Below are 22406 nucleotides of genomic sequence, written 5' to 3'. Positions count from 1 at the left end.
TTCAGTTCTGGATGTGGCCGCAGTGTACAAAGAGGGTCGGATGACCTAGAAAGATACAATGGCAGCATCTCCTAAAATTTAGGGAACTGCTATTTTGGGACCTGAAAATGTCTTCGCGTCATTACGTGCAGTTTGACATGGGGATTATTTTGTTACTCTGTGGCCAAGTCAACAGAGGCTGCAGGTGAGATATTTTTAGACCCGAGGGTCTAAAGCGGGAAAATGCACAAATGAGTGACACTTGGCACTCTGAGGCCAGTTTACTACTTATAGAGAAGGCAAAAACGTGATTTATAGCTGGGAGGCTCATTTTGCAAGTCTCTGTCACAGGTTAAGAGCTATGGAGTGCTTGCTTTCCCTCTTATGCACAGTGCGGTGCCAGGAGTGATGCCCTGCACGCTACGCACTGCCCTCTCTCTCCCCTTTGGCAGTATGTTATGCCCCTCTAGTGGGCTTTTCATTTGACCAATGTACAGTTGTGTGGGTTCATGCGCGATTGCCGAGGCAAGAGCCTCTTGCACAGGTACTGGATTAGCTAGCGGCTAATCCCCCCGCAGGTACAGGTGAATTCGGAGAGGTTTCACGCCAGAAATCTCGTCCGATTCAAAGGGCAAGTAGCCCTACAGGTGTGGGAGCTCGAGGACTTGCTAGGGATGCGACCGGCACGCAGAACGGAGCCCGAAACAGTGAATTACAGCCTGCTGTGTATTTTTGCAGGTTTAGGGTTTTGGCCCTAAACGGACCCTAATACCCCCAGGAGGTTCGGGGACGCAAGGGGACCGCTGTACAGGCGATCTGGCGCATTTTCAGGGCTGAAAACAGAGAATTCAGCGTGCTGCAGATTCTCGCCAGGTTTTGCAAAGTGCCCGTATGCGTCGGGAAAGTCATTCAATGCATGGGAATACTGACCGTGAAGGGTTCTAGTACAGTTATGCTGCCGAAATCAGGCTGGAACAGTGGAAATTCAGCCGAGTTTGTGCGGGGCAGCTTGTAGGGAACCACAGCGTTTATTCCCTCTTTTGAACAATAAAGAAATACCGAAAGGGGCGCCTAAGTTAGGGGCCAATCTGGTGTCCGTCTACTCATACAGGTGCAATCTAGCAGCCTGTATCCCTCTCCCCTTTGTTGTGTCTTGAAAGTACAGGTAAAATAGACGACTAATAATGGGTGAAAGCTAAATCAAGGTTTAAAGTAAAGTCTACCGCCCTTTTTGGATTGAACAGGCCGGTTACAAAAAGTCAAGGCTGTATATTACTGAGTACAATATAATCCCCAACGGATGCCAAAATAGCCTATCACGTGGGGTGTACAAGCTGAATGTAAGGATGAGAGCCACTATAGTGACAACTCGACTAGAACAATCTCATGGTGGTCGGTGTGATGAGTGGAGGAGAAACCACCGAGGAGGGGCATAATGTCACGTAATCTGGCCACATGTAAGTGTGAAGAAGAGTGGGGATCGGGCCCAACGCCGAAGGAAGAAAAATCGGCGAGCCTCGGCTGCTCGAGATGTACCTGAGGAAGAATCCCACTGCCAAATCAAGGTGTGAACGATGTCCAGCCAAATGGCAGTGAGGGTATCCTAAAGGAGCTGTGGAGCCGCAATTAGAATGTGAAGACGACGAGCTCTCCAAACATTCCATAGTGTAATACTAGTGATGACTGAAAAAACTTCATCACGTGTCTGAGAATTCCCCTGCCAAGTAATCTATGGTAGCATAGCCAAAGTCCCTCGCCGATAACCAGTCGAGGTAAGCATAAAGGCTGGATCTGTGTCTGAGCCCTTGTAGAAAAGATGCGGGCCGGGCATCGGCATCAACCATGAGACAGATCCCCAAGTGAGAAATCCATGCTGAACACCCGCTCTGCTAAGTAAAAAGCAAACTGCAAGCCACACTACATGGGAAGTTGAGCATGACCAAAGACAGTGTGCAGGTGACTCAAGTAGTCGCAAAGGACAGCGAGTACGTAACGGATCATGACCCATAGTAGCTAGCCAAGTCCCAACTGGAAGTCCTGCATGTGCAATCATCCACATGAAAAAAGAAATACAACGAGCCGCATGTAAATCCCAGATGGTGGACCCAAACTGCTGTAGATAGGCATGGGAGAGACCTGAATGTAACCAGAAACGCATACGAGTGGGCTGCTCTGGTTGTTGTCTCATCAATGCTAACCTTCCAATCCTGACAGTGTACTCAAAGAATGATACAGGTGCACCGGTGGGGTCAGAGTGAGGCCAATGCCACTCTCCTGGGTCCCAATAAAGCTGAGATAGGGCACGACCCTCCCACACCCAAAGCCTCCAAAGTGCAGCATCAACGAAAGCGAAACGGGGGTCAACACGACGCTTCCCGCGGGAGCCAACTACTCGTATGGCCTCCCATCGAGCGCCGGGGGAGTCAAGGTGTGGAGAGGTGGCATCATATGTCAATCTAGCATGAATCCCCTGAGAGTAGTCAGTATCAACTGTGAACAGCATGGTGTCTAAACGAACTAATAAGAGAGTGCTCTGAGCAAAGAGGCCTTCCCAGCCACAATGGGGAGGCATCTGAACCGTGCCTCGCATGACTGCATCCCACTGTGAAGGAACGGCGGAATCAATCTCAAGCAGTCTGTCTGTCACCCCGCGACCAATGTCATAATGTTCTGCCACAAAATCTGCATCCAGCATACGTGTCTCATGAAACAACCGCATAGAGGCAGCAGGGCCAGTGTCCCAAGCAACCCAATCAATGTGAGTCCTCTATCCAAGCTGACGGCGTGGATTAACCGAAGAATCAAGAACTGCAGCATTCCAAATAAGAGGCTGGCGCTCAATCTCCTCACGACATGAGGGAGGTGAGCCTATGATAGCCCGTCGCATGGAAACCCAAATCTGAAGAAGCGATCGGATGAAGGGTGAGAGGGTGGTGGTGGACAAGGGGGCATCCGTAAAGAGAAAACGATACCCTGTATGCCAAGTATGACCATCTCTCTCTCTCTCTCTCTCTCTCTCTCTCTCTCTCTCTCTCTCTCTCTCTCTCTCTCTCTCTCTCTCTCTCTCTCTCTCTCTCTCTCTGTGTGTGCGCGCGCGCGCTTGCAACAATGACGTTCGAAGAGCATACCCCAAAATAGCTACAATGATGAGAAGTGTAGAGAAACCAGAACCCGACCTTAGAGGGAGGTACTTCTAGGAGTCATCACTCACAGGCAGTCACGGATTGCTTCTCGGTGTTTTGTGCAACAGAAGAAGGGCGTTTCTAACTCCGCTAGAGCAAGATTTATACGAGTTGTTTTTAAGCCACGATTCAGGCGAGGTATGACGACTCTTCCATGAGCAATCTCCCCCACCAGTCATCACTTCTACGGAGGTATGGGGTCAGTATGCATCATCTCTCTACACAATCTTGGGGCAGCCACCTCTTCCAGGTCCGCCGGAGCCATGCCTACACACGTGCTTTCTTTACCGCCGAGATGGTAAAGAAGGCCATTGACAGGATGAGGACTAGGAGAGCGCATATGATCACGATGGCCTAGTAGCAGAGCATTTTATACATGTTGGAGATCTGCTTGCAGAGCTTCTAGCAGTGATGTTCAAATGTGCCATGTGTGAGGGCCCACCTGATACTTGGGAGTTTGTCTACTATCGTACCTATCTTCAAGTCAAGGAACCCTATGGAGCCTGGGAATTACCGCACTATCATGGTTGGACACCCATTTTCACGGTTGTACGCATCCATCTTTGAGCAGCAGTTGAGTAGATGGGCAGAGAGAGGGTGTACGGGCAGCAGGACAGGCAGGTTTCCGGAGAGGTTTCTCTACTCTTGATCATATTCTCTCACTCAGAGCCATTATTGAGGAAGGAAGATCACATGGGAGACGGCTCTATTGTTGCTTTGTGGATTTCCTCAAAGCCTTCGATACAGTGCCCAAAGCTAGACTGATGTGCAGACTGCAGGAGATGGGGGTACCCACAGAGTTGATTTGGGGAATCATGGCTCTATACAGGTCAATAGTGGGGCCATTTAGATGCTTTGTACACATTGCCCACATTAGTGGATTGTCTGTTACCCTAGGGAAAACCAAGGTTATGGTGTTTAACACCACACCAAAGTGGGTCAGGAGGTCAGCACCAACATTTACATATGGCCAGAAGACGGTGGAGTATACAGATGCATACACCTATCTTGGGGTAATCTTCAGTGGACCGGTGTTTTCAATGATAAAAGCAGCAGAGACTAGATTGATGAGAGCTTATGTAGCCATGGGAGGATTGGAGAATATGTGTTCGCAGTTTCAATTTCAAGAACCTTGAACAAATCTTTGGCTTTTGGACACTCTAGTGGCTTCAGCTATGCTTTACGGAGTTCAGATTTGGGGACCTCGATGGACCAACATGGTAGATATGGTAGCACTGATGGATGGAGATGTATGGAGAGGCCTTTAGTCTCATCTCTCGGACGATTCGGGCTAAGGCCTCGGTGTTACATGAGATTATTCGAGCCGAGCTAGCTACCCCTCTTGGTCGAGGCACTTACTAGATCGGTATCCTTCATGCATAGTTTATGGGACCTCCCTAGAGACAGATATGCTCGACTAGCCCTTGAGTCATCCCGACAATTAGCGCTACAGGGGGATATAGCAGGCTGGTATGGGCAGATGACATCAAGGTTTCAGCATGGATAGACTGCCTCCATTCCAGTATTCCTTGGATGCACCCTCCCTATCTCTCACACGGACAGAGATCAGTAGACTCATACGTCAGGATTTGATTCAGCTTGATAACAGGAGCACATGGATACAGCCGACACAGGAGTTGGGCACAAAAATGTCTTTCTATAGAGAGCATCTTCTCCAACTAACGAAGGATGGATACATGATCAGACCCGCCTATATAGACACTCATTTATCCTATGGGGTACGATGTGCTATTGGTCAGATGCGCACATCATCGTATCAATTAGAGATTGAGATTGGCAGATTTAGGAGAGTACCAGTAGAGGCCGGGACATGCCAATTGTGTCATATAGAGCGAGAGATAGAGTTACATCACATCTGTCATTGTCCGGTATACTATGAGATACGAGGCCGCTTTCACTGTCTATTCAAAGAGGGCTTTGCACCGTTGGCTAGAGTCATGAGATGTCAGGATCAAAGATGCCTCGGGTTGTTTTTTGCTAGAGCTGCACAGACACACAGAGAGTCTCTTGAGGAGACATTTCCAAAAGGAGATCACTGACTTCTTTAGAGCAGAGACTCGGCAGCCAGACGAACATGCTTCACAGCAGACTTCAAAGCCCACCCATACCAGAGGTATATTAGTTGACAGAGCCATTGAGCTCGGGCGAGCTAGACGCCCACGTCTATGAGGGCGACCATGACATCGACGGAGGCTCTGTCGAAGGATGAGGACTATTCTAGCACATGGGAGACGTCCAATACGACTATTTACAGAGGCAGACATTGACGAGGCTCTACAGCGACCGATGCAATACTTTCTCGGACAACACCCGATGTCGGGCATCCTCGAACATTGATGATGATGATTTTAGTCTTTCACTTTACTTCATTTTATTTTTATTTTTCTGCCCAGATATTGGGTTAGATTTACCAAAATTGTATCAGTTTGGTCTCATAGGTCATTTTGGCCTTTTGAAGACTCTCTCTCCTAGTTTAATTTATTTTGTTAATCTGACTTTGTATCAGATACACCGCATTGTAACTTTCTAGTCTCATAGGTCACTTTGGCCTTTTGAAGACGTAAATATAACATTTCATTTCCCTCTCTCTCTCTCTCTCTCTCTCTCTCTCTCTCTCTCTCTCTCTCTCTCTCTCTCTCTCTCTCTCTCTCTCTCATACACACACACACACAACACGTGTCCTTTTAGAGGGACTAAGTCAATGCCCTTACTGCACCCCGTGATTGGAGGCAAATTTTTGACTATTATTCTTCTCATGAGCTTAGATGCAATTGAAAACTGTTTTGCTTCGTACAGCAGCAATACAATATTGCAGAAATCTTACATGTCAAGTCAGATATTAGAAAAACAATTCACCTTGGGGTACAACTACATTTTTTCAGACACGAGCAGAACAGGAACATCTTATAGCTCCAATAATTTGAGAAACCCATTGAGCTTTAGCTCTTCTTGCAGTCCAACAATCTCCCATTTGTTTTTAGCTTTGTGGAATGATTTCTGCATAGATATTTGATTGTTTAATGTATGATAAAGTAGGCACTCCTGCTTCCTATATTTAGGCAATGTTTACCCGTCAACTCTTGTTCTTGTTCTATCCTTGTTAGACCTTGGTATAGGTGAATCCTCTCCTTGATTTCCAGGAGTACTAACTTGGTAAGAAACAGGCCAGCAATCAGCAATGATATAGAAAGCATAATGAACACACCAGTCCAGCTAGTCGTGGCAATGTAACCTGTTATGAATGGCCCTATAGCTGCTCCCACAGAGCCTGTACCATCAATGATGGCACTCACAGTAGCTAATGCTCTTGCATTCCCATTAAGAGAATTGTGAGTACCAAGATCCGCAGAGACTGCCGTAGTTATGAGAGCATATGGTCCATTCACAAAAATTCCTGAGACAATCATCAGTCCCACTGCATGAGCTAATGATCTTCCGCCATAGGTGCGGAACAAATACAAGGATGGCACTGCACAATACATAAAGATAACGGCGATTATAGCCTTAAGATTATACTTGTCAGACAGATAGCCTGCTGCAATTCCTCCAATAACCCCCCCAATATCAAATATAGTTGAAAGGTAGCCTGCCATCTTGTCCGAAAGGTACTTTCCATCTATTTCTGTCAAAATAAACAAAACACATTCAGAACATGTATAGATAAGCAAGTTTTTTTTCACGCACTTTTTTTTTTTGGGCGCGTGCCGAAAAGGGGGGGGGGGGGGGGGGGAACACCTTTAACTATCCCTTTCATACTCCCCACCCTTACAGAATAAGTCTAGTCCTGTAAAAATCTCCTTTAAAACCTTCCATCCATCTCTCTCTCTCTCTCTCTCTCTCTCTCTCTCTCTCTCTCTCTCTCTCTCTCTCTCTCTCTCTCTCTCTCTCTCTCTCTCTTAGCGCGAGCTGGCCTGTGGAGAGGACGACCTACTGCTGCTGAGGTGACGAGTTGCGTGCTGTGGAGGTGATGACGTGCTGCTGTTGTTGGGGATGAGCTGCACGCTGGGCAGGTGACGACCTGCAGTGGAGAGCAGCGCGCTGGGCCTGTGGGGTAGCAAGGTCAGCGGCAGCATAGCACCTTCAGCACCTGCAGCGACTGACGTGCCTACCCGCAGCAACAACACACCCAGCTGCAGCCTTGCACAGAAATTTGCAACAGGGCAACACGCAGGTACTCACTCTCTCTCTCAACATTCAAGGGGATGGGCTGTAAACACTAGGCTTCCCGTGCGCTCAGCCTCGCCTCCTCGAGCTCGACCATGGCACCTCTTGACAGGAAAGAAGTGGAGGACATGATAGCCAGAGCTATCACACAGGCCAAGAAAGATGCGGACAAGGCACTGAACGCCGAAGTAAGGAGGATGACGGAAAAGATGAAGCAGATGGAGGATAACATCAGAGGCCTCACAGAAGAAAAGGAGGCCTGGAAGAAAGCATTCGAAGAACTCCGTGACACCTCCAACACGGAGATACACCGTATACAAGAAAGCATCAACCACCTCCGGATCTCCAGGGAAGAGGGGGAAATCTCGAGCTTCGAAGACATAGAAGTAGAGATCAAAAATAAATGGAAAGCAGACATCAAAGAAGAGATCCAGACAGAAATGGAGGCCAAACAATTGGGATGGGTGGAAGTAGTTAAAAAGAATATCAAGAAGGAGGTATGCGAGGAGGTTCACATGGGAGAGCACTTGAGGGTTCAGCTTACTCTCGAGGAGGAGCGATTGCGCCAGATGAGGAAACACAATGTTAGGATCACTGGCCTTAAAGAGGGACCTTCAGCAGAGGAGGATGCACGAGAGCTTTGTAGCCAACTAGGCTACAAAGAGACTATGCCTTTTACAAAGGCATGGCGAGCCGGCCGTGACACCACTCGAGCTCGCCCGTTGATCATGCAGTTACGAGGAGATGAGGACCGCACCACCTTTTTTCGCAAAAGGGTGCTCTTACGAGGCCTCCAGGGCGGCCATATCTTTATGGACGAGGACCTCACTAGGATGCACATCGAGCACAGGAAATCATGCATGCCCAGGGTCCTTCAGGCACGGAAAGAAGGTAAAAAGGCCTTCTTTCGAGATGGTAGAATCTTCATCGACGGCCGCCCAATCTCATAGGGATTCGGGACCTATGAGACACATACACTAGCACAGGAGACACCACTCAAAGGGGCAGTCTGGAACTGCAATGGTTCTATATGGACACATCCGGAGCGCCTAGAGGAGATCATCAGTGAGCATGACTTTGTATGTTTTACGGAGACACATGAGAGCCCAGAGAGAGGACTACCTGTAGTCACAGGATTCCAGTGGGAGTCGACTTACAGGACCATCACCAGACAGAGTACAGCTCGGGGGTCAGGAGGGGTGGCCATACTATTCAAACAGAGCTTACACAACCGGATACAGGTGATGAGTAGAGACGAGGAGGCATGCTATATGTGGGTACGGCTAGAGCTCACCCACGAGAGAGGGCTATACATTGCCATATGCTACTTTTCACCACATGGATCACGATATGCTATCCAGGACCCCTACTCTCGATTGTCGGAGGACATTTCTCACTACACATCACTCGGGGAAGTCCTCCTCATGGGGGACTTCAACGGGAGGACACAAAGCCGATAGTGTGAGATCTATGATACGGAGCAGCCGGAGATCATGAGGGCACTTGATGCAGAGGACATGGGGGTGAGTAGAGTGTCTGCAGATGGGGGACAGGACAACACTGGATATGGCAGACACCTTCTTGAGCTTGGCAGCAGGCACCATCTCGTTATTTATAACGGGATGGCGAGGTGGCCAGATTCTGGGGGATTCACTTGCTTCCCACACAGTGGCGGAGAGAGCACAGTAGACTATTTGTTGGGCTCTACCCAGACAGCAGAGCTTATACACTCCTTCAGCGTTGCACGCACACCGATAGGGGCGGATCATACTTATCTCACATTCTCCCTTTTTGCTACACAGCTTGCTGACCCCCCCGCCTCCCCCCCTCACACTTACACTACCATTTCTTTCACTCATGAACTCACTCCTGTTTATATACATCACCTGCATGAGCACCTTATACACTTAGACCCCACAGCCCCTCTGGACACACTCACCACACACATTACATCCATCTAACACGAGTCAGCCACTCAAAGTTTCCCACATCGCATACACACACACCCTCCACGCACTGGCACTATGCCACAAAACAGGTGGTACGACGACGAATGTCGAGATCTACACAGACACCTACATATACTGGAGATCAGAGGGGAGATTACACATCGCCAGGCTCAGCGCAAGATGCAGACACTTACCCGTCATAAAAGACGGGAGTGGGAGGAGCACCAGTATTGGGACATCTATCATTTACTCATGAGCAAGAATAGTGCTGAGGCATGGCGTCGGATCAGACCTCCCAGGCCATCCACTCCTATTCAGGACCCAGCGGCATGGCACAGATATGCCGAGAGCTTATACGAGATCCCAGGACAGCCACCCATACCTACGCCATCGGCTACCCGACCCACATCATCTACTTTCTTCACCACATATCCCACCTACAACATGGGAGGGCTAGAGATCAGGCAGGCCTACAGGCAGAGCATCTTATATATGGCTGTGATGCATTGGCACCACTCATTGCCCACCTCTTCAACCGCGCGCTTTCAGAGGGATTCCCAGAGTCGTGGACAGCGCACACCATCGTGCCTATCCACAAATCTGGGGATGCCATGGATCCTAGCACATATCGCACTATCATGATTGGTCCTATACTGGCCAAACTATATGGCGCGGTTTTAGAGGAGGAGCTCAGTTCTCTAGCAGAGGGAGAGGGCATGAGGACACCAGGACAGGCAGGCTTCCGCCGAGCTTTCTCTACTATTGATCATATCTTCACCCTTCATTGTCTGATCGACCAGACACGGGTGAAGAAGAGGAGATTATATTGCTGCTTCGTTGACTTCCGCAAAGCATTTGACACAGTACCTAGAGAGAGACTTTTCCGATGTCTGGCTGCGCTTGGGATTGGAGAGGAGATGGCATGGGGGATCTATGCATTGTATGAGGCAGAGTGAGATGCCCGGGTGGATTATCTGACACCCTTGTGAGCACCATTGGTGTGAAACAAGGTTGCCCCCTATCACCTACACTCTTTGGTCTATACATTGACGAGATTGTAGACTTCATCTTGCACAGGGGTGGAGAGGGTGTGGATATTGCAGGGACTACTGTACACATACTCTTATATGCAGATGATATTGTCTTGATGTCAGAGACGGCAGAGGGACTACAACTACATTTGCAGGTCCTGGATGATTTCTACTCACAGAGAGGACTCACGGTGAACCTTGGCAAGACCAAGGTTCTCATATTTCATACATCGGCTCAGATTCGCCGACAGAGTAGATTTACAGTAGCTGGAGGGGATATAGAAGTGACAGGCTCATATGTATATCTGGGGGTTACATTCACCGCAGCATCAGGGACCTTCTCCATGACACAGGCAGCCAGAGATAGACTTACCAAAGGATACGCATCACTAGCTCTGATGGAGAGACAGTGCCACCAGGCCCACTTCCAGGAGCCCCGGACGAAGGGGTGGCTCTTTGACACACTGGTCACACCTGCACTCATGTATGCCTCGGCCATTTGGGGACCGGGACTGGCAGACTCAGTATGGACACAGATAGAGAGGCCACAGATTATTATGATCTCCAGGATGATTCGCAGCAAGCCATCAATTCCACACGACATTATTAGAGCTGAGCTGGCTGCACCACCGATGTTGGTAGAGGCACTCTTTCAGACTGTTTGCCTTCTTCGCAGATTCAAAGATATGGATCCAGATAGGATCTCTCATAGAGCCTTCATTGCATCTAGAGAGATGGCACAGGCAGGGTACACTAGCTCATGGTATGCCCAGACAAGAGATTGGCTAGCTCAGCACAGTTTTGATATTGATAGACTACCACCACTCCAGTATGACACCCAGGCCCCGACCTATACCCTCTCACGCTCTGAGCGGAATAGGGTCATCAGACAGGAGATATGGCATACATATATTCAGAGGACATGGCGCAGGCCCACAGACACCCTACCTCCTAAAATGCTATATTACTATGAGCATTTTCTGAGGTTCTCAGAGTAGGGATTCATTGAGATTCCATCATACATGCAAGAGTACATGCCACACCAACTTCAGGTCAACATTGGCCAGCTACGAGTGTCATCACATCAGCTAGAGATTGAGAGTGGCAGAGCCAGAGGCATACCACGAGAGGAGCGTACATGCCGGATTTGCCAGATGGAGGTGGAGAGCGAGGAGCATTTTGTCATGAGATGCCCAGCATATATAGAGCTGAGAGAGAGATATGGCATTGGAGACTCATTACAGCAGCATATGATAGGCCGAGAGCAGAGGAGGTTTGGCCAGTTCCTGGTTGCGGCTTTAGAGGTTCGAGAGCAGTTGTTACAGCCACGCCAGAGCCAGGATAGCAAGACACAGACTACCATCACACAGTTTTTCCGACGAGCAGGACCAGACCCCCCCACACTACCTACACAGAGTAGAGGGCTTACCCTTCTGCAGGCAGAGTCTCAGAGGGCACGTCGGAGACCGAGGCTCCCAGGATACAGGACACATGGGTGTCACCAGAGGGAGATCTCGAGGATACTAACCTTACACCATCAATATCTAGAGCAGAGTCATGTACCAGCACCAGGAGATCCAGCATTCCAGAGATACTTGAGCAGGCCACCACCGATGTACCACATTCTCTACCCTACATATGTTGCTTGTTTTTAGATACCCTCCCTATCATCTCACGGTGGTATCACCTTGCAGCCCCTAGTTGAGCCTGATGATGCGTGAGCACACCTCGACACGAGGACCCACACTATACATTGTACACCACATGCACCACCCTACCACACCCTCTTGCATAGTATAAGCTCATTTCAGTTTGTACCCTTTTTTTATTTTCCGATGCCTAGAGCATCAACACATGTATATGATATTGTCTCATAGGTCGAGTTCGGCCTTTCGAAGACGTTAATAAAGCTTTCTTTCTTTCTTGCTTCTCTCTCTCTCTCTCTCTCTCTCTCTCTCTCTCTCTCTCTCTCTCTCTCTCTCTCTCTCTCTCTCTCTCTCTCTCTCTCTCTCTCTCTCTCTCTGCGCGTTGCTCCCTCCTGCGCGCTGCCCCACCCCTGTGCGCTGCTCCCTCCTGCGCGCTGCCCCCCCCCTGTGCGCTGCTCCCTCCTGCGCGCTGCCCCCCCCCTGTGCGCTGCTCCCTGCACGCCAAGACGACCAGCGCACTACCTCCAACCCATCCACTGAACACACACACCCCATCCCCATCCCCTGCCCGCTGCCCCCTGCTCTCTGACCGTCTTGCTTATTGCCGTACCCGCAGCCATCTCTCTCTCTCACACACACACATACGGATACATACCCACACACACACTACACACATACACACACGCTGAGTGTTCTCTTCCCCTTCTCCCCTCTTCTTCACAATATGAAGAGAGGGTAGCTACGAAGACAACCATGTCTTCCCCCATCATCAAGACGCCGACACCGACAACGAAGACAACGTCCTTCATGCTCACGAACAAGAGGCTTGCACAACTGGATAAGGACATGAAAGAATGGCGGATGGAGAGAGAGATATGAAAGGAGGAGAAAGCCACCTTCATCAAGCTATGGAACGAAGAGAAGGAGGACATGAGAGCGGAAATCCAAAATCTCAAAGAGGAGAAGGAGAGAAGGGAACGGGAGAACGAGAAGGAGAGGGAGAGATGGAGGAAAGAGCAAGAAGAGATGAAGGCACAAATCGATCTCCTTCATGCTTCCATCACATCCCTCACCCCCGAGGAAGGAGAGATTAAAGGGGAGGCTAAGGAAGCCCTCAAGGAGGAGATCACCAAAGCCCTCACCGCAAGCATTGAGGACAAATTAGAGGCCACCAAAGAAGGATGGGTCGAAGTGGTCAAAAAGAACATCAAGAAGGTAGCAAGAGAGGAAGCCCAAAAAGATGAGGTACTCATCGTACACACAACCATCGAAGAGGAGAAGATGCGACAAGCTCGCCGTTTCAATGTGCGAGTGACCGGCACCAAAGAAGAAGAAGGGTCTACACCCGAAAGCGATGGGAAAGCTTTATGCAAGAAAGTGGGATACAAGGAAGAAGAGATCCCTTTCTCCAAAGTTTGGAGAGCCGGCAAAGATCCAAAGAAAAGAGCTCTCATCCTCCAATTCGCCTCCGAAGAGTCTCGAACTTCCTTCCTCCGAAAGAGGGTCATCTTGAGAGGGATAGAAGGCCCCCCGATTTATCTTGATGATGACCTCACAAAGATGCAACAAGATCACCGTCGCGCGTGCATGCCTCGAGTCCACCAAGCCCGCAAAGAAGGGAAGAAGGCAGTATATCGAGATGGTAGGGTTATCATTGATGGCAAGACCATCCCATAGGGATTCACGGCCTGTGGGACACACGAGGAGATTCATGTCACGGTTTGGAATTGCAATGGAGACCTATGGACACACCCAGAGAGACTTGAGGAGGTGATGAGAGGTCGAGACATCATTCTACTTACAGAGACACACGAGAGCCCGGAGAGAGGGTTACCACGGATACATGGATTCCAGTGGGAGTCTCTACATCGAGGATGTATGCGCCAGCACACCACTCGCGGCTCAGGAGGAGTGGCCATACTCTTTAGACAGGGGCTTCACAGCAGACTACAAATTGTTGCCCGGGACCCACAGGCCCGCTACATGTGGATTCGCCTCGAGCTCTCACGAGACAGGATCGTCTACATTGCCCTTGGCTACTTTGCTCCCACAGGCTCCAGATTCGCCCCTATTGAGCAGGAGTCACCGTACGCATGCCTCACGGAGGAGATTATGGAGTACTCCACACTGGGTGAAGTCTTCCTTATGGGAGACTTCAATGCTCGTACGCGCAGTGAGCAGTGTGAGGCATATGACCATGAGGACCCAGAGGCACTACACACTCTAGATGAGGAGGCTACTATGAGAGATACAGCAGACTAAGCTCCAGTCACAGCCTACGGACGACATCTACTTCGACTTAGCTCCCAGCACCGTCTCGTTATTTATAACGGGATGGTCCAGTGGCCCACCTCAGGGGGCCTGACTTGTATGCCACATGGAGTTGCAGAAGGAGGGGGGAGTACAGTCGACTATATTCTGGGACCCAGGGAGGCTACACACCTTATCACATCCTTCACCATTCCACCCATACCCATCGGAGCCGACCACACATACCTCTCTTTCTCCATCACCGGAGATACCATCCCACACAGCTCCACAGCACACACTCCACACACCACCATCCATTTCACACATGAGCTAGCCTCTCTTTACTCGGCCAAGGTCGAACATGGCCTATGCCTCCTCCACCCATCCACACCACTCTCAGTTCTCACATCACATATCTCTTCCGTTCTCCACACTTCAGCTATTAGCTCTTTTCCACACACCACTCACACAGGACGCACTCCCCCCCCCGGGACTATGCCTCAGAACCGCTGGTATGATGATGAGTGCAGAGAGCTATACCGACGCCTCCGTGCACGGCGAGCCTTAGGAGAGATCACAGAGAGAGAGGCCAGACGGCATATGAAGACGCTGACACGCCAAAAGCGGCGAGCATTCGAAGAGGCACAGGAGCTTGAGCTATACCGCCTATTCATGAGCATGGATAGCGCGACGGCATGGCGCACCCTGCGCGAGCCACGTCCGACTACAGCTATTGAGGATCCACAGATATGGCATGATTATGCAGAGCGACTTTATGAAGTGCCAGGGCAGCCTCCTATCCCACAACCACACGAGCCACGCCCCACGTGCTCCTCCTTCTTTACAGCAGAGATGGTAGAGAGGGCCATACGCCGCATGCAGCACAGACGATCAGCTGACCATACTGGATTACAGAGTGAGCACATCATTTATGCGGCCTCCACTATAGCCCCGTTGATTGCACATGTCTTCAACCGGGCTATAGGGGAGGACTTCCCAGAGGAGTGGACACAGCACACCATAGTGCCTATCCACAAATCTGGCGACACCCTGGACCCAGGGAACTACAAGACTATCATGATTGGCCACACGATGGCCAAGCTATATGGAGCAGTACTTGAGGCACAGCTCAGCTGCTACGCAGAGATCGAGGGTTTACGAGCTCCAGGCCAAGCAAGTTTCAGACGAGCTTTCTCCACCATTGACCACATCTTCGTTCTGCGCTGCCTTATTGATGGGGCAAAGGCGCGGAAGAAGAGGCTTTACTGCTGCTTTGTGGACTTCCGCAAGGCCTTTGACACAGTCCCACGCGAGAGACTCTTCCAGCGCCTTCACAGCATTGGGGTACCAACAGAGATGATTTGGGCCATATATGCTCTCTATGAGAGGGTGACGGGTCGGGTTCGTTGCCCAGGCGGTTTTTCAAAGACCATTGCTAGCACCATTGGTGTTAAGCAAGGATGCCCACTCTCCCCGACACTCTTTGGGCTCTACATCGACGAGATCTCCGACTACATACTGCGAGCAGGGGGAGAGGGGAGCGACTTGGCAGGTACTCTGGTCCACATCATGTTATATGCTGATGATATTGTGTTGATTTCAGAGTCACCCGAGGGCTTGCAACGCCATCTTGAGGCCTTGGACGAATTCAGCACACACAGGGGGTTGACTGTGAACCTTGGCAAAACCAAGGTTATGATCTTTCACACATCCAGTGCAGTGAGGAGCGCCGCCACCTTCACAGCAGCAGGAGGACAGGTTGATGTAGTCACCTCCTATGTCTACCTTGGCATCACATTCACCAGCCTACCAGGACCTTTCACTATGAGGCAGGCTGCTGTTGACAGGCTCACCCGAGGATATGCAGCTCTGGCCATGCTAGAGCGGAGGTGCCACCAGGCACACTTTCAGGAGCCCCGCACGAAGGGGTGGCTTTTCGACACCTTAGTCACCCCGGCCTTGATGTACTCGGCGGCAGTATGGGCACCAGGATTGACAGCTGACCAGTGGACACAGCTTGAGAGACCACAGGTATGTATGATCTCACGCTTGCTCCGCAACAAGAAGACAGTGCCACATGACATTATTAGAGCCGAGCTCGCCACACCACCTATGGTTGTAGAGGCACTATTCCAGACAGTTTGCTTCATCCAGAGGATGGGAGAGCTACCTCCTGACAGACTTACCCGTAGAGCATTTGAGGCAGCTATACAGCTATCAGAGAATGGGCATGAGAGAGCATGGTACTCACAGGTCAGAGCATGGTTTGAGGGACACGGTCTTGACATGGAGAGCCTACCACCATTCCAGTACGACCCCCACTCACCATATGTTCACCTCTCTCGCAGTGAGAGGAACTTGGTATTGAGACAGGATCTGTGGCAGCTATACACTAGGAGAGTCTGGGAGGCACCTGGCTTGGGGACGAGGATGTCAGATTACAGAGACCAGTTTCTCACCATATTGTCTGGGGGGTTCATACAGAGACCACGCTACATGGACACATATATGCCACATAGCTCATGGGTGGCGATTGGTCAGCTGAGAGTGGCTTCACACAGGTTAGAGATTGAGATCGGGAGACATACTGGTGTTCCCAGGGAGGAGCGAATCTGCAGAGCCTGCACAGAGGAGGTGGAGAGTGAGGAGCACTTTGTATGTAGATGCAGAGCATACACTGAGATCAGAGGCAGGTATGAGGCCTTATTCAGAGGACAGCCCACTCTCCGAGAGATCATGGAATCTCGAGATCAGAGACAGCTCGGACGTTTCTTACTAGAGATACAGAGCCATCGGGACACACTACTACAGCCACACACAGCTACACAGACAGAGGGGAGACAGTCGCAGCTCACAGACTTCTTTCAGAGGATTTCCGCCCCTCCCTCACCAGACACTCAGAGGGGAGTGACACTCCCACAGGCGGAGGTGAACCGAGCTAGACGACGACCACGAGTCAGGCTACAGGGACGCGAGCTCCCACCACCGACAGATCGAGGAGATCCGAGCCCGGGAGCGCCGTGCCACTGAGGAGCGAGTGGCTCAGATGAGGGCCGACCCAACAGCTTTCATCCGGGTAGCCTTGGCACCAGACCCACCCATGTACCACATCTTACATCCCCCCATTAGTACAGGATGGAGCTAGATAGCTTGATGCATTCTCATGATTGTACTACCTTGAGCATATAGACATGCATATACCCCTAGAGATAGAGCTCCATCCCTCCTCAGATAATCCACTACCTACATTCAGTTCAGTTTTGTATCAATTTTGTTTCATTTGTCTTTCCGATAGACGGATGACATACACACCATGTACATTTGATTTGTCTCATAGGCCGATTTCGGCCTGACATAGACGTTAAAAATCTTTCTTTCTTTCTTTCTTTCTCTCTCTCTCTCTCTCTCTCTCTCTCTCTCTCTCTCTCTCTCTCTCTCTCTCTCTCTCTCTCTCTCTCTCTCTCTCTCTCTCTCTCTCTCACACACACACACAGTTCACTCCACTATCGGAGTGAAATAGGGATGCCCATTGTCCTCTGCTTTATTTGGTATGTATGTTGATGAGGTCTCTGATTATATTGACAGAGGAGGAGATAGAGGTGCTCAGCTTGCTCGGACATGGATCTCTCTTTTATTGTATGCTGACGATATCGAGTTGATATCAGACTCACCAGAGGATATGCAAAGACATTTGGACGCATTGCATAGTTTTGCAGGGGATAGTGGATTGTTTGTCAACCTTGGTAAAACCAAGGTCATGGTATTTAATACCACGCCACAATGGGTCAGGAGATCAGCACCTACATTCACATATGGTCAGGACAGTATGGAGTACACTGATGCATACACATATCTTGGGGTGGTCTTTAGTGGACAGAGGTTCACACTAAAAGTGGCAGCAGACACTAGACTGACTCGTGCCTATGCAGCCCTAGGCGGTTTAGAGAGGATTTGTTCGCAGGTTCAGTTCCAGGAACCTCGAACAAAGCTCTTGCTCTGCGACACTTTGGTCGCTTCAGTTATGCACTGCGGGGTTCAAGTTTGGGGACATCTGTTGACAGTGCTGGATGGAGTAATATGGAGAGGACCTTGGTATCTATGGATTCTAGGCTGATTAGAGCCAAGGCCTCAGTTCCACATGACATTATACGAGCGGAGCTGGCTGCCCCACCTATGGAGATTGAGGCATTTATCAGATCAGTATCATTTGTACACAGCTTATGGGACACCACCAGGGACAGATATGCTAGGCTTGCTCTTGAGTCATCCAGACAGCTGGCATTACAGGGAGATACATCATGTTGGCAAGGTTGATGTGTACGTACTGTACGTTCTGTATATGTACGTACTGTACGTTGTTCCGTACAGGAAAAAATTTTATGTACGTAAAAATACGTACCATTGGTAAAAAATAGGACATTCAACACTTTTCTACATTTAAAAGACCTCAAACATTCAAGAACCAAAACAAACCACTTTGCATGTACTAATTTCAAAACACACATCAGATACATCATACTTGACACAAATTATAAATCCGAGCATTGAGCCGCAAGCGGCAATACTAAAAGCACATTGTACCATATGACATACTGCGAGAAAAGATGGATCATGGTCCACATACAAAACTGTGTCAACCAAAAAAGGCTCATACTAGAGCATACAAGTAACAAATGTCTGATGTCAAGACTCAAAAGTAACAAAGACTAAGCAATAACAAACTGTCTGGAATCTACACTCAGGACTCTACTCTATGTAATCTTTGGGACTTTAATATTAGCCAAACATCAAATGGCCAGGCCCATCATATAGGCGCCCTAAAAAAATACACTCGTCGGCAAGCGAATTCCCGAAAACCAGGAAAAAAAAAATACTCACGTACGGATCGATCCGTACGCGTACAGATCCGTACAGTACGGCCGTACGGTACGGATCGGATCCGTACGTACGTTTATATCAACCTTGCATGTTGGTATGCACAGATGAGCTCATGGTTTCAAAGGCATGGTGTTAGGTGTAGCGGAATGAATGTTTGAACTTTGCTCAAGATGAGTGCTCCAAACTGTGCTCAAGGTTCCTTTTCGTTCTTATGGAAGGTAGAGCCTTCCGTTCTTAATGAGAGAGTGCAATGGACACAAACAAAGTGAATGGACAATGTGCGTGAAAGCGTATGAGACTGAGAGATAGAGAAGAGAATACAACACCAGAGACGTTGTAAAACCCTCCTCCGAAGGCCCCACTCTCTATGGCGAGAGCGGTCTACTTATGATTGCACAAATCTCTACAATGCTTGGACTTGCCGACAATGTCGATGACGATGAGGATGACGACTAGACGGGCTGAAATCTGCAAATCTTCTATCTGCTGAATTCTGACTCTATGTCGGTGACAACGGCGATAACGACGATGCAACGACGACGCACTGAAAACGTAAAAGCTGAAATCTGTGTTTTCCGGGCTGAAATTGTAAACCTTGCGGAAACTGACCGTGCAACGAGGAACTGCTACAGGAAGGTGAGATCCGCGAGGTTCGGGGGTTCTTCTGTGAGTGCTAAGGCTGAAAACTGAAAACGCTGATGTTCCTTGAGTTTCCGTCGTGGAGAATCTGCAAAATGCTAGGGTTGAATGCAGATGCAAAAACATTAGGGCTGAAAATCTGGAATCTGTCGCCGTTTGTCTTGCAAATGCAAAACGCTAGGCTGGTCTGATGTCCTGCTATCGCCGGAATCTGCAAGTGCAAATCGCTGGCTGATCTGGTGTTGAAAACGCTAGGTATTGGCTCTGCTCCAAAAACGCTAGGTCTCTTGGGGGGCGTTTCGACTGAGAAGTTGCCTGCTGAGCGTGTGCTCCTGCTGCATCTTCTGCCAGAAAGTGCTAGCTCTAGGTTACTTATATACAAACTTACTCAATTTGCCCTACCTACTTTCCAACAAAAGTCACTTAAAAATAATAAGTGAAAAATGTCAAAAATAGGGAAAATAGGCTAAATGCACTAAAAATTTCCCCTGAAGGATTCTCATGGATTCTGATGGAAATGCTTATGATCATGTTGTGTGCAACCAGAGGATATGCATCTACACTAAGTGACTGGTCATGCACGGTCTACGAATAGACTCACAAAAGTGCGAGATCACTTCTAAATCCAGACTGAATGGACTCTGAACCCTTGTCGTGCTGTAGCTTGTCCACGGACACATATTGTTGGATGTGTCACGTGACATCTCCTCCTTTTCAAAGTGAGGTACTGGTACCGAACTGTATGGCGTCGAGGGAGATTGCCAATAGCATCCGGAATCTTGGAAGGGACTCTTCGCCGGCCCACTCTGATGTGTGAGTCGTGCGGTACTTGAACTTCATAAAGGTCAGCAACGCTTGCTTCTTTGGGCCGCGCCGAAAGCGACACAAAGTCTTCTGTGGCTCCTTCAATGCTTCATCTTTGTCTAGAGTCATGCTTCTTTCTTTAATTAAAGAAGAGACCAACTCTTAAGAAAACGGGCATCTTCCTCGGGGATGACCTTACCCTCTCACAAATAGCTCATATGCAGGAGGTAATGCCAGAGATTAGAGCGGCAAGGGAAAAAGGTAAGATTGCTTTTTACCGAGATGGAAGAGTGGTGATATTGAAGCCACGCTCCACATGACGGTGTGAGACCTATGGGACCACACTCAAAGTTGCTACCTGGAATTGTAATGGATCTATGCGTCTAGATGTGGGTGCTTTTGAGGAAAGTTTTAGTGGGAGAGATATCATCTTCTACTCTGAGACACATCAGGCCCCTAGGCAGTCTATGCCTCACAATAGTGGATACAAATGGGAGACCGCATGTAGACAGGAGACACGATCAGAGCACAGAGGGCGGGGCTCAGGTGGAGTGGCAGTGTTATTCAGGGAGGAGTTGCAGCCATTGCTACATATAGCTCGTATGGATGAGCAAGCTAGGTACATGTGGGTGAGATTGAGAGCAGAGACAGGCAGATATCTTTACATTGCTATTTGCTACTTTCCTTGAGAAAATCAGTGTATGCATCAGCCAGAGGACAGTCCCCCTTTTCTATTTTGGATGATGACATCTAGGAGTTCTCTAGAGATAGTGACATCATCATTCTAGGAGATTTCAATGCTAGGGCTGCTCATCATCAAACAGTTTTTTATGATACTTCAAAGGAGATGCTGAGAGAGCTGGATGTTGCAGAGACGGGCTTATCCAGACTATCACAAGATGGGGAGCATACTGAGTATGGACGACACTTGGTAGACATGGGGGCTGCACATGGATTGGTCATCTTGAATGGCCTACAGTGATTTCCCGCTGCGGGGGGTTTTACATGCTTTCCACACAGACATGGAGCTAGCACAATGGATTATGTCATGGCACAGCCGAGTCTCATCTCTAGTATCCAAGACCTCAGGGTTGGACCTAGACCTGTTGGTGTGGCAGTGGACTATGCTCTTGTGTCGTTGACCATCTCTTTTGATTTAGTGTAGCACACAAGCCACACGCAGCAGCTCCTACTCGCTACACCTTCACGCGAGAGACAGACTCTATATACATAGATGGGATCTACACACGCTTGTGTACAAAAGAGCAAGGGCGACCCTTGGAGTAGCTTACTACTATACTGACACAGACATTACATGATGCAGCAACAGAGGCATACCCACACACACAGCCTGAGCAGAGACGCCGTTCAGGGAGCATGCCCCAGAACAACTGGTATGATGAGGAATGCCGCAGACTAGAGCTAGACTTCAGAGGGAGGTGCTTTTGGGGGACATCACTCACAGACAGTCACAGATTGACTTCTGACACCTAGTGCGACGGAAGAAGAGGGCATTTTTGGCTCGCCTAGAGCAGGATCTATACCAGCTATTCTTGAGTCAGGACTCACGTGACGCATGGCGGCTCCTTCACGAGCGCACACCCCCCCCCCCCCTCTGCCATTACCTCTATAGAGGCCTGGGGCCAGTACGTGTCATCTCTGTACACAGTTCCTGGACAGCCGCCCCTTCCCGACCCCCTCGATCCATGCCCCCACTTATGTGCTTTTTCCACCGCTGAGATGGCGAAGATGGCCATTGACAGGATGAGGACTGGGAGAGCATATGATCATGATGGCTTAGTGTAACAAACTGCTGACGTGTCGACCTACTGAAGAACGGAGCTACCGGCTGAGACGCCTAAA

The 22406-nt window shown here is 49.4% G+C and overlaps 2 protein-coding genes across 5 annotated transcripts in view; one reads left to right on the top strand and one right to left on the bottom strand.

Moving 5' to 3' along the window:
* Nucleotides 1-22406, bottom strand: part of LOC147425696 (putative glycerol-3-phosphate transporter 5) — an 84674-nt gene that overhangs the window by 45067 nt on the left and 17201 nt on the right. For 2 of the 4 annotated variants that reach the window (XM_086499558.1, XM_086499557.1), the window contains 2 exons: nucleotides 6253-6804; nucleotides 6039-6179 (listed from right to left, as the gene is read on the bottom strand). In XM_086499558.1, the coding sequence (XP_086355684.1) occupies nucleotides 6160-6179; nucleotides 6253-6804 (572 nt within the window). In that variant the 3' untranslated portion in view covers nucleotides 6039-6159. Of the gene's footprint in view, nucleotides 1-6038; nucleotides 6180-6252; nucleotides 6805-22406 lie in introns of those variants that run through there. The other 2 variants (XM_086499560.1, XM_086499559.1) reach the window with 2 other exon arrangements.
* LOC147425698 (uncharacterized) lies at nucleotides 7117-9191 on the top strand. Its single transcript, XM_086499561.1, has one exon. It carries the CDS (start codon nucleotides 7442-7444, stop codon nucleotides 8294-8296), a length of 855 nt encoding a protein of 284 aa, XP_086355687.1. The 5' UTR covers nucleotides 7117-7441; the 3' UTR covers nucleotides 8297-9191.

The sequence above is a fragment of the Adiantum capillus-veneris genome, chromosome 25 (assembly GCF_014529385.1).
Source record: "Adiantum capillus-veneris isolate H3 chromosome 25, ASM1452938v2, whole genome shotgun sequence".
NCBI lineage: Eukaryota > Viridiplantae > Streptophyta > Polypodiopsida > Polypodiales > Pteridaceae > Adiantum > Adiantum capillus-veneris.
The sequence above is the reverse complement of the archived record's forward strand: the minus strand, read 5'-3'. Positions and strand labels throughout refer to the sequence as shown.

Bases quoted from the DNA above. Each gene is read 5' to 3' on its own strand.
- LOC147425698 (XM_086499561.1), top strand. From the start codon at position 7,442: ATGGCACCTCTTGACAGGAAAGAAGTGGAGGACATGATAGCCAGAGCT.